This window comes from Ranitomeya imitator, chromosome 2, assembly GCF_032444005.1.
Source record: "Ranitomeya imitator isolate aRanImi1 chromosome 2, aRanImi1.pri, whole genome shotgun sequence".
NCBI lineage: Eukaryota > Metazoa > Chordata > Amphibia > Anura > Dendrobatidae > Ranitomeya > Ranitomeya imitator.
Genome location: NC_091283.1, coordinates 583484278 through 583496776, shown reverse-complemented (window position 1 = coordinate 583496776; position 12499 = coordinate 583484278). Strand labels below are relative to the sequence as shown.

Below are 12499 nucleotides of genomic sequence, written 5' to 3'. Positions count from 1 at the left end.
GGAACAGTTCAGTGGAGGAGGTGAGATGGATGTGGAGGATTAAAGAAGAGATAAACAGTTCCTTACTAGATATAGGGATTAGGAAAGTGAAAGATTATAGGGGTGAGAGTGAAAACAAACAGAAACATTGTTTACAGTGACTGTATCCTATTAGGATTATTCTGGGAAGGGGACAATATCCATGGACCTTCCCAGTCTATTAGGATCAGCCCTCAGCTTTATACTTTGCCTTTGCTGGTTACTAAAAATGTGAGTTCTGGGTGCATATATTAATAGGCTGAGAAGATCCATGGATACTGGCCCCTCCTCAGCCTAATAAGACCAGCTCTCTATTGTCCCAGAAATGGCACACACAATTTTGGCGCTTAGCCTAGTCTTTTCTCAATTGGCCTGGTGTGGTGTCTATCGGGGTAATAGTTTTTGGGGTTGATGTCACCTTTGTATTGTCAGCTGGCATCAAGCCCAGGGTTTTGTAATGAAGGGAAGTCTATCAGACACCCCCATTACTAACTCCATATTTAAAAACAAAAAGTCACATACACACAGGAAAAAAGTTTATTTGAATAAAGACTCATCCACACATTCCCTGGTTTTATTAAAAAAATAATACCAGCAGTTCCAACATAATACATTGTGGGTTCTCATGACATCTAGTGATTCTCATCTGCAACTTATAGAGCATCATTTGGAGAACGAGGTTACGCGTGGTCATGTCTCATGAGCGATGATTTTAGAATTGTCATCATCTATGAGACATGACTGTGAGTGACCTATGCAGCCTTGTTTTCAAGAGCAAGACTGCATAGATCACTTGCAGTTATGTCTCACAGGCGATGATGTTACTGTTGTCATCACCTGTGAGACATGACAGTGAGTGACATGCAGCCTTGAGAACGAGGCTCCATAGGTCACTGACGGTCATGTCTCACAAGTGTTGATGTTACTGACGTCAACTCTCGTTAGACATGATCATCATGAGTAATTTATGGAATGTCTTTTCATAATGAAGCTCCATAGGTTACAGGAGAAAATCACTGAATTCATGAAATCTCGCCGGGAGCTGCTGGGATTATTTTTAAATAATAAATGGGTAAACCAGGGAATGTGTCAGGGTGATTTTACTCCTTTTCCTGTGTATCTGTGTCTTTATTTTTAAATATGGAGTTAATAATGGGGGTGTCTGATAGACATCTGTTCATTACTAACCCATGCGCTTGATGCCAGATGACATTACAAAGATAACATTAACCCCATAAACCATTGCCCTGATGCAGTGGCAATTGGGGTAATCAGGAAGAACTGAGGATTAGTGCCAAAATTGGCGCAACTAATGGATGTGCCATTTCCTGGCGGCTGAGGGCTGGTCTTATTAGGCTGGGAAGGGGTCAATATCCATTGACCTTCCAAGCCTATTAATTTCAGCTCCCACCTGTCTGCTTTTCTTTAGCTGGGTATTAAAAATAGTTCAACCTCAAGTCATTTTTTGTACCCCCATTTTTAATAACCATCAAAGGCAAAACAGACAGCTGGGGGCTGATACCAAATGGCTGCCAGGGTCCTTGGATATTAGCCCTTTCCCAGCATAACATACCAGCTCACAGCTGTCTGCTTTCTCTTTCCTGACTATTAAACATATGAGGGAACCCACATCTTTTTTTTATTACTTTTTCAATTACACTGTCCCTCACTCAAGCTGTTCTATACTAGTCAGAGCAGCACCACCCCTGATCCAGCAGTTATACTGTACAATACTTGTCATGGCTGTGATGGATGCACAATTTCCCACAGCCTAAAAGCTTGTTTATTGGCTATGCTGCAGCCTTTCAGCAAGCCTTATTAATCATCCAAACTCCTAACGGTTACATGAACTTCTCACGGACATCTGGTAGAAGTCCATGCTTGGAGTTCAGCACCAGGCACTAAGTGTCCGGTATGAACCCCAAACTTTACAGATCGGGTTCGCTCATCCCTACCTCAAACAACTGATTCCTACCTGAAATTAAGAGAGTAGACACAGCTGGATGAAATGAATAGGCCACAGCAGCCTTTTATTAAAACACGCAACATAAATAAACATTAGATAGGAATAGCTTTCCACAAATATCCCAACAAGTGGAAGGGAAATGGTCCTTAAAGCCCCATAATTCTGGTGAGCCCACTATATGTTTGCAATGACTGCTCAAGTCATATTACCTTTAGCCGATTCCACACCTGCTAAGAGGCACCATAATAAAAAAAGAACCTGGCGTCTAATGGTAACCACTACCAATGGACCTACCAAGGCCCCTTTATGCAGAAGTTCTACTACCCAAATTTAGTCCATCGGGGGTGGTCCACAGCCATTGCCAGCTCCCCCCCAGCCGTACCATGTGAACCGTATCTCCAACTTTGAGGATTTTCCCCCTTACCCTAAACTCCACCCTCATCTTTTTCTCATGTCCTACACTTATTTTAACCCCTTAAATTCCTGCACAAACCCTCTTATGATGGCCCTCTTCCAGGCTTGTAGCCCTTATCCGGCCTTTCTAGATAGATGCAGGGACCTGCAACTATTTTACTTTACTCGTGATTTAGAGCACCATTAGCTTCCACAGCAATTTAAAGACTTCATCCTCATTGTTCACATTGGAGCTTACAATCTAAATTCCTTATTATTATGGAGCATGAGAGGAAAACAAAGTATCAGGGGAAAGTGTACAAACTCTTTGCATTTTCCTTTGTGAGATTTGACCCCAGGATCCAGGAGCTGCAAGGTTACAGTGCTAACCACCATACTGCTATAGCCCATAGACATGCCATTAAAGGGAACCTGTCAACAGGATTATATGAGTAACATACAGACAGTGTCAGGTTGGCACCGTTATTCTGATTAAAATGATATCTTGGTTGATGAAATCCATCTTGTAGTTCTTTTTAATCTCTATTTTCAGTTTTGAGTTAATGATATGCTTGTGCTCCGGGCAGGCCTGGAGGGGGGAGTTTTCATGTGGTGCTCTGATTAGGTATTCATAATGCAGACTTCTGACAGGTCACTGATCCCTCACTGACCTGCCCCCTAGTTTGCATAATCAAATAAACACTTGAAATACATCACTCTGTAATGACGCTATAATATATGAGTTTTACTTTTTGTAATGAAGAACTCAAGTAAATTGACTCTTTTATGAAATTCTAATTTTGTGATAAGCACCTGTATTTGTGCTTTCCATAAAAAAAACAATTCTGGATATTACTTTCTTTAAAGTGAATAACAAAATCTAGCGTAAACGCATAGGACCTGATTTATTATTGCATATTCACCTATTTGTATAGTTTTTTTTTGTTTGCATCCTTTTTAAAGTCTATTTGATATGTTTTCACTTGTTTTTTTTAATGTTTGTCAATGTGGGATGTGTTTGGGTTTTCAGATGTACTCAGTTAATTCATCATTTTGTGACATTTTTTGGAATTGTAGAGTAGTTGCCCCAAAAAGTGATTTTAGATGCATCTGGAATTTTACCACAAACATTCTTGCAACATTTTAACTGGACAAACAACTGTTTGAACTAAAAAGGGTCAAAAAACTATAAAGAAAAAATTAAAGAGCCTTTTTTTATTTTGCACAAAATTCATGAGCCATTTAAAAGAATTTGGTGCAATAAATGAAAACAAAAAAAGAATACCAATGATGATTTGGACCTTTTTTAACGTTTGTTTGTTTGCTGGAACAATTAGGCCGGCATCACACTAGCGAGTTTTACGGACGTATGAGAGGCGCTGAAAATACGAATTGCAAACGGTACAATGATTCTCTAAGGCCCAGCTCCTATCTGCCGTATTTTATGGATCCGTATTATACGGTCTTGTACGGCCGTAGAAAATCGCAGCATGCTGCGTTTGTCACCGTATTGCGCAAAAAAATCTCCAATGAAAGTCTATGGGGACGAGAAAAATACGGATTACACACAGACCAGCAGTGTGACTTGCGAGAAATACGCCAGACATCTCCAGACATCTCCAGGTGCCAGGAATTGTGCCAAGCCCTCAATCAGGAAGCTCAGACATGCTAATTAGCTGAAAAAGCCACACAGACATCCCGGAAGTCTGCCACTCGCACGGAGTTGCAAGCAGCATGGCAAGCATCATTAACTTGGATATGCTCCTCATCCTGGTCCAAGAAAGGCCAGAAATATGGGACTGGCAGGATCCAAATTATTCCAACCGGGCCAGGAAAGAGGCAGCTTGGAGGACCATCTGTGGGATCCTATCCCCAGATTAATGCCAACGGCCACGTGCGGAGCAGACACAACTTTGTAAGTATACTCATGTTTCCACATTAATTAACCTTGAAAAATGCTTTACCTACATGATTACAGGAAGAATATTTTTGGCCTTAGTATGGTATTTTTTTGCATTTTTTTGAAAAAACAAAGATGATTAACATGAGAAAGTGTTTACGTACATAGCTAATATGGATGTTGCGTTGGGTACTATTTTTGTTTACACCAAACTGGTACAGAGGGGTGTGGACCCTGTCCTTGTGTTGTTTCTTTTTATTTATTTATTTTTTGTTTGTTTTTTAAGCAATTGTAACTTTATGCAAATCATTTAAGAAGGCATTTTATTATCATCGTTCAAATATGATCTATCAATGCCAACTGTTTTAAGCAATGTGCAGATTGAGCTTAAACAATATTTGTTACCATGTCATTGCAGTGGATGATTTTATGAGACGATGGCGCAGCATCAGGGACCAGTACTGGCGGGAAAGGCAGCAGCGGGCAAGAAGTGGGTCAGCAGCACCACCCAAAAAAAAGGAAGTACATTTACTACGATCGTCTTTCCTTTTTGGATGCCAGTATGGATCTAAGACAGTAAGTTAAAACAACACAACACATTTTTTTAAATAATATTAGTATTAATATTATTTGTTCTGGTTCTAGCGCCATTTATTCCATGGCGCTTTACATGTAAGGAGGGGTAAACATTTTCCAAAAAATATTATAAAAAAATAATAAAAAACCCCAAAATGGTACAGGAGGAGAGAGGACCCTGCCCGCAAAGCCTCACAAGCTACAACAAGGGATGGGTGAGAATACAGTAGGCGAGGGTAGAGCTGTTCATGCAGTGGTTTGGGCGATCGGTGGTTACTGCAGGTTATCTGCTTGTTGGAAGAGGTGGGTCTTCATGCTCTTTTTGTAGCTTTCAATGGTAGGCGATAGTATGATGTGTTGTGGTAGTGGTTTCCACAGTAGGGGTGATACACGAGATAAATCTTGTTTACGATTGTGGGAATAGGAGATAAGAGGGGAGTTGAGAAGGAGATCTTGTGAGGATCGGAGGTTGTTTGTAGGTAATTACCGGGAGACGAGGTCACAGATGTCTAATAAAATTATGTTATCAAATGACTCAACTATTAATGTTTTGTTTTTTGCTTTATTGTTTAATAACAGAACACAGTCCAACCTCACTGAGAGGGAGACCGGGTCTGAGTCGGACTCTGCTATTGATCCCGTTAGTGTTGAAGAAGAGGTGGCAGGCCCATCTTTGGCCTCTTCTACCTCCATCCTTCAGGTCCATCGGCTTCTGCATCACAAGAGACAGCAGCAAGTGTCGAAGATGCAGCACCACCACCCTCAGCAGCACCTGATCCTGGAAGCCAGGAAGAGCATGGGCACAGCAGCAGCCCTACTGTCCCACTGGTGTCCTCCCCACAGGCAGCTGGGGCTTTATGCAGAGGCCGCAGAAGGAGAGAGCTGCAAGCCAGTAGGAGGGATGTGGACGCTGGGGTACTCAATTATTTGGCCAGGGCAGCCACGGATGATGGAGAGGAGGCCTTTGCTCGCAGCCTTGCCCGGTACCTTCGTCCCCCTCCCCGTGAGGTGAGGCTACGTGTGAGAAGGTGTATTCAAATCCTGATTGATTTAAGCACCCCTCCAAATAACCCCTATGAGATGTTTGAATTTATTGAGAGAAGGCAGCTTTCACAAACTAACCTCTTGCGCCTTCAAATAACTCAACAGGTGCATGGTCAATCAGGATTTGAAGCACCTCCTCCACGTACGCCTACACCTCAACCCCTCCCAACCCAAAATCAACAAAGGCCAGCACCATACCAAATGGCAGCCTACAACCCACCTTCCCAATATGGCCACTTTTCCAGACCCAGTGATGTAGGCTGGTCACAACCTGGGTTTGGACAACATGGCCATTTTGGGGGTGGGTATGAGTCCAGCCAATATGTCCGTCAGCATGAGGGCCAGAGACAATTACCTAATGGCCAATACCCAACTGGCCAATATGAACAAGGCCTGTATTTGGCTCAGCAACCCACAGCATCCTCACAGGGTGAAAGACAATTGGCCCACCAAAGGCCCCCTGAACAGGACCCTGAGCTGCTACCATCTCTACCACCAACTTACAGGGATCTGTAAGCCAATTTTTTTTTTCTGTGTTACGCAAAACCATATTTTTGGTTATTTTGTGCTGTATTTGCACTTTGTTGTGTTTTGTTGTTGGAAAAAAATACAAAAACAACAAAAAAATGAAAACCATATGAAAAAATATGGTTAAAAGTTTACAACAAAAGGCTTTTGCTTTTAGTAAAAAATGTTGTCAAAAGCCAATTGATGTTTGTGGACCAATCATTATTACATCACACACATATGCTCTGTTCATAATCATCTGGTAATTAAGGAAATACAACACACAGAGTACTGTTTCTTTGGCACAAAAATTTTTTATGTTGATAATATATTTGGAAAATAAGAAAATCACAACTGAGAAACAGCATAATCTTGCCAGGGAGTAGCACCCTGACAAGAAACTAAATAATTGGTGAAAACATCCCTAACTTTTATGCCAGAAAGGGGACGGCACGGAGGAGGGCCATGTGGTGTAGGCCTAATCACATTGCTCAATATGTGTTCAGCAATATCAGCTGAGGAGCAATCATGTATGCGGGTAAAATTGTGCAAAATTACAGAGGCTTTTATGACTTCATTCACTGTAGCCTCACTGAGCTGAGTGGCAGACTGGAGGACACGGCATTTGGCCACCAGAATACTAAAGGCGCACTCCACCAGTCTCTGCGCCCTAGAAAGCCGCAAATTAAAGACCCTCCGCTGATGGTCCAGGTTGCGCCGGGGATAAGGCCTCATGACATGTCTCGTCAGTTGGAACACCTCATCACCAAAAAGAAAAAAAGGCACTGCTACCGCATTGGAGCCTGGGAGTTGTTGTGGTGGTGGGAGGTCTAACTGGTTGTCATGTAGCCGCCGACCCATAATGGACGAACTGAAGACCTGAGAGTCTCCAGTTCGGCCATAGGCCCCAATGTCTACAATTATAAACCTGTAGTTACTGTCAACTACAGCTAACAGAACTACAGAGAAAAACTGCTTATAATTGTAGAATTGGGAGCCAGAGTTCGGCGGCTTACATACCCTGATATGTTTCCCATCTACGGCTCCAATGCAGTTTGGGAAGTCACAAGTGTCCTTGAACCTACGGGCTATTTTGAGCCAATCAGCCTGTTTTGGCTAAAGCATCACAAGTTCCTGGAGTTTAGACCATATTTAACTACAGGTTGACCGCACAATGACTGAAATTGTCGACCGGCGAATCAGAAACTCCTGGTGTAGTCCCGCATACGACAAGCCAGTGGACAGGAAGCTGAAAGTGTAAAAAAGGAATATTAGGTAGGTTACAAGAGTTCACACAAAACATGAAGAAGCACAAGTAGATTGTACATTTTAAAAAACATGATTAACGCTGTAAAATGAAAAATTTACCTAGGGTACTTAACTATAACATTAAACACACTTTTTTTGATCTGCTTGTGCCCTAATGTACACATATACTTGAAAAAACCTGCTAGAACACACCACATAAAAAAAAAAATCATCAACATACAGTATGTGAGGATGTTGAATACATACTGTAAGGTAAGGAGAAGATGCTCCTCTGCGGATATGGCTTTGTGCATCCTTGTGTCCTGATAGGTGATACCTGGACATAATATCTCCAACAATATATCAAAGGTTCTGATGGTCATGCGACAGTACAGATAGAACTTGTCAGGATGTGCCCGCAGAGCTGTATAGAGCCTCTGAAAATGGCCTTTAGTGAGGCGTTTAGTGAAAAGAGGATGCACACACATTCTTCTTCTCCTCCTTCGCGGATCTACAATCACAGGATATGTCTGGCCAAACCGACGCGACAAGACCCAGTTAAACAAAACCCGCTGAGTTGGGGTGAAGTGCAGTAGGTCAGACATGGTGCAAACGTTACCACAACACACCAACAGATGCACAACCACAAAATGGCCATATGGGAGGGTGCCACCTGTTGTAGAGGCCTTAAATAGGGTTGCTGATGCTGATTTAAATTAATTTCAGCCTCAAAAACCGTTAAATGTCCATTTTGTCAGGTTGCGTAAAAAATACACATTACGGATGTCATACGGATTACATACGCAACATTACATGCTCAAAATACGTGACCACACCTTTCCAACGGATTACATACGGATCACCATTTCTGGAATTTTTATGCGTATTATGGCCGTAAAATACGGACCGTAATTCCATACGCTGAATGTGACGCCGGCTGTATACTGGCAATAAGCGCTAAGGCCCTCATTTAAATATGGATTTCCCATCAAAATAAAGACTATCCCAGTAAATATAATCCTTTGTGATGCTTTAGTTCGTCTTATTGGAAAAATTACATTGAAATTTCAATAGCTTTGTGATGAAAGTATAGCCACCATATCAAATTTGAGAGCATTCATCATATTCTCCCCACCTTTCCAAGCCCCTTAAAGTGGCAAACATGCCTGGTTATTTAATAATAAGGTGTCAAAGACTTATCACCAGGTCAATTTGGCATTTCTGAGTCTGAAAAGACAAAAGCGAATTGTATCTGAGTGTTAATTGCACATATATTGGTTATGTTTTCTTACATATTTTGTATGATAAGCGATGCTCTCATTACAGCAAGCAACCTTCACCGCTGGCATGATGCATTTGTCAAACCTCAACTTGAAGGTCTCATTTTTTACGGAAAGGTAAGGTATATACTTGTCCTTAAAGGGAACCTGCCAGCAGGTGTAACAGGTGCTAGAGATGCGGGGCGGGGATTTGAGTTTGAACTCAAGCCGAGTAACAAGTACATCCAAGCACAGTGATACTCGAGTGATATCCAAGTATCACCGAGAATGTTCACTCATCCCTAGTGGTTAGGGACTTTTCTAGTCTGTACAGGGACTAGTTGAGTGCAGGCATGGTATCTCTCTTTGTTAAACCTTTCCTTCATCCTTTATCTGTTTGAGTGTGTGAACACGTACATAACAATATGCAGTAATGTACAAAATAATAGCAGTGTGGTTAACACAACTGAGAGCCCAATCCTGATAGCATTTATTTCCATATTCAAAAAGGCAAATGCACATTCAATTACAAATGAACACATGAACAAAATATAAATTTTTAGACTGAAAATGAAGGAAATTGAATGCTAACAGTGTCTGTACAAAATCAAGTATTTACAATATAAACTTAAATTTTTTTACAGACTGTTCTGTCAATCACTGAACTAATATTTAGTTGTGCTTTACATCTGTGTGGCATGAAGTCAACAAACAACTTATACCTGCAAATTGATATTCCTGCCCAAGCTGACTGGACTGCATTCCAGTTATTTTGCAACCTTAGGCTTTGTATAAAAAAACTAATTTTTATGTCACTCCACAAATTCTCAATCAGATTGAGGTCTGTTATTGGACTGGCTACTTCATAACATCAATTTTGTTGGTCAGGAACCCGGATGTTTCCTGCTTGTTGGTTTGTTTGGGTTTGTTGTTCTGCTGAAACATCCATTTCAAGGGCATTTCTTTTTCATCATAATTAGTGATGAGCGAGTATACAGTTAGGGCCAGAAATATTTGGACAGTGACACAATTTTCGCGAGTTGGGCTCTGCATGCCACCACATTGGATTTGAAATGAAACCTCTACAACAGAATTCAAGTGCAGATTGTAACGTTTAATTTGAAGGGTTGAACAAAAATATCTGATAGAAAATGTAGGAATTGTACACATTTCTTTACAAACACTCCACATTTTAGGAGGTCAAAAGTAATTGGACAAATAAACATAACCCAAACAAAATATTTCTATTTTCAATATTTTGTTGCAAATCCTTTGGAGGCAATCACTGCCTTAAGTCTGGAACCCATGGACATCACCAAACGCTGGGTTTCCTCCTTCTTAATGCTTTGCCAGGCCTTTACAGCCGCAGCCTTCAGGTCTTGCTTGTTTGTGGGTCTTTCCGTCTTAAGTCTGGATTTCAGCAAGTGAAATGCATGCTCAATTGGGTTTAGATCTGGAGATTGACTTGGCCATTGCAGAATGTTCCACTTGTTGGCACTCATGAACTCTTGGGTAGCTTTGGCTGTATGCTTGGGGTCATTGTCCATCTGTACTATGAAGCGCCGTCCAATCAACTTTGCAGCATTTGGCTGAATCTGGGCTGAAAGTATATCCCGGTACACTTCAGAATTCATCCGGCTACTCTTGTCTGCTCTTATGTCATCAATAAACACAAGTGACCCAGTGCCATTGAAAGCCATGCATGCCCATGCCATCACGTTGCCTCCACCATGTTTTACAGAGGATGTGGTGTGCCTTGGATCATGTGCCGTTCCCTTTCTTCTCCAAACTTTTTTCTTCCCATCATTCTGGTACAGGTTGATCTTTGTCTCATCTGTCCATAGAATACTTTTCCAGAACTGAGCTGGCTTCTTGAGGTGTTTTTCTGCAAATTTAACTCTGGCCTGTCTATTTTTGGTATTGATGAATGGTTTGCATCTAGATGTGAACCCTTTGTATTTACTGTCATGGAGTCTTCTCTTTACTGTTGACTTAGAGACAGATACACCTACTTCACTGAGAGTGTTCTGGACTTCAGTTGATGTTGTGAACGGGTTCTTCTTCACCAAATTAAGTATGCGGCGATCATCCACCACTGTTGTCATCCGTGGACGCCCAGGCCTTTTTGAGTTCCCAAGCTCACCAGTCAATTCCTTTTTTCTCAGAATGTACCCAACTGTTGATTTTGCTACTCCAAGCATGTCTGCTATCTCTCTGATGGATTTTTTCTTTTTTTTTCAGCCTCAGGATGTTCTGCTTCACCTCAATTGAGAGTTCCTTTGACCGCATGTTGTCTGCTCACAGCAACAGCTTCCAAATGCAAAACCACACACCTGGAATCCACCCCTGACCTTTTAACTACTTCATTGATTACAGGTTAACGAGGGAGACGCCTTCAGAGTTAATTGCAGCCCTTAGAGTCCATTGTCCAATTACTTTTGGTCCCTTGAAAAAGAGGACGCTATGCATTACAGAGCTATGATTCCTAAACCCTTTCTCTGATTTGGATGTGGAAACTATCATATTGCAGCTGGGAGTGTGCACTTTCAGCCCATATTATATATATAATTGTATTTCTGAACATGTTTTTGTAAACAGCTAAAATAACAAAACTTGTGTCACTGTCCAAATATTTCTGGCCCTAACTGTACTCATTGCTTGGGTTTTCCAGAGCGCGCTCGGGTGATCTCCGAGTATTTATGACTGCTCGGAGATTTAGTTTTCCTTGCCGCAGATGGATGATTTGCAGCTACTAGACAGCTTGAATACATGTGAGGATTCCCTAGCAACCAAGCAACCCCCACATGTACTTAGGCTGGCTAATAGCTGTAAATCATGCAGCTGAATCAACAAAAACTAAATCTCCGAGCAGTTACAAATACTCGGAGACCACGAGCAACGAGTATATTCGCTCATCACTAATCATAATGCAACATGAGCTCTTCCATTTAGATACATTCAAACTCGTCCAAGGTGCCTGGTATGCGATAAATTAATCCAATTCCTTAAAGTGGGAATAATCCACAAACCATTATTCTTGCACCTCCTTGTTTTACAGTCTTCACAGTGTACTGTGGCTTGAACTCATTGTTTATGGGCCATTTCACAAACTGTCTGCAACCTTTAGACCCAATCAGAACAATCCTGTTCTCATTTGTTCATAGAATGCTGCACCACTTCTCTTTAGACCAGTGAATATTTTTTTTTTTTTGGCAAACTGTAACCTTTTCTTTTTTCAGCAATGGTACTTTATGAGGGTTTCTTACAAATACGTAGTGTGCGCAAAAATGCCTTGTGAAAGAAGATGACAAAATTTATTATAGATATCACAACTAAAAACAACCAATGGATTTAACAGAATAAAAAGCCACGTAGATAAAATATGAAGCAAGTCCCAAGAGTGAGCTGAATAGCTCCACAACGTTTACAGTTAAAGCGACTGATGTATAAAGTCCCCCAATATGGGTTACCTCTCAAGATGCTGGTGTCCGTAATATCAAGTTCTTCTTTACAGCAGCCAAAAAAGGGAAAGGGGAAAAAAAACCTAACAGGAGCGCAGTTCCGGCCAGTGACACACGCTTCCTGAGC

General features: G+C 41.4%; 1 protein-coding gene across 5 annotated transcripts in view; it reads left to right on the top strand.

The window, feature by feature from the left end:
• LOC138667605 (bactericidal permeability-increasing protein-like) overlaps window positions 1-12499 on the top strand; it is a 295646-nt gene that overhangs the window by 218876 nt on the left and 64271 nt on the right. For 4 of the 5 annotated variants that reach the window (XM_069755743.1, XM_069755742.1, XM_069755739.1 and 1 more), the window contains one exon: window positions 8979-9049. The exons of the other annotated variant lie outside the window; for it this stretch is intronic. In XM_069755743.1, coding sequence (XP_069611844.1) covers window positions 8979-9049 — 71 coding nt within the window. The remainder of the gene's footprint in view (window positions 1-8978; window positions 9050-12499) is intronic. 5 annotated transcript variants of the gene reach the window in all.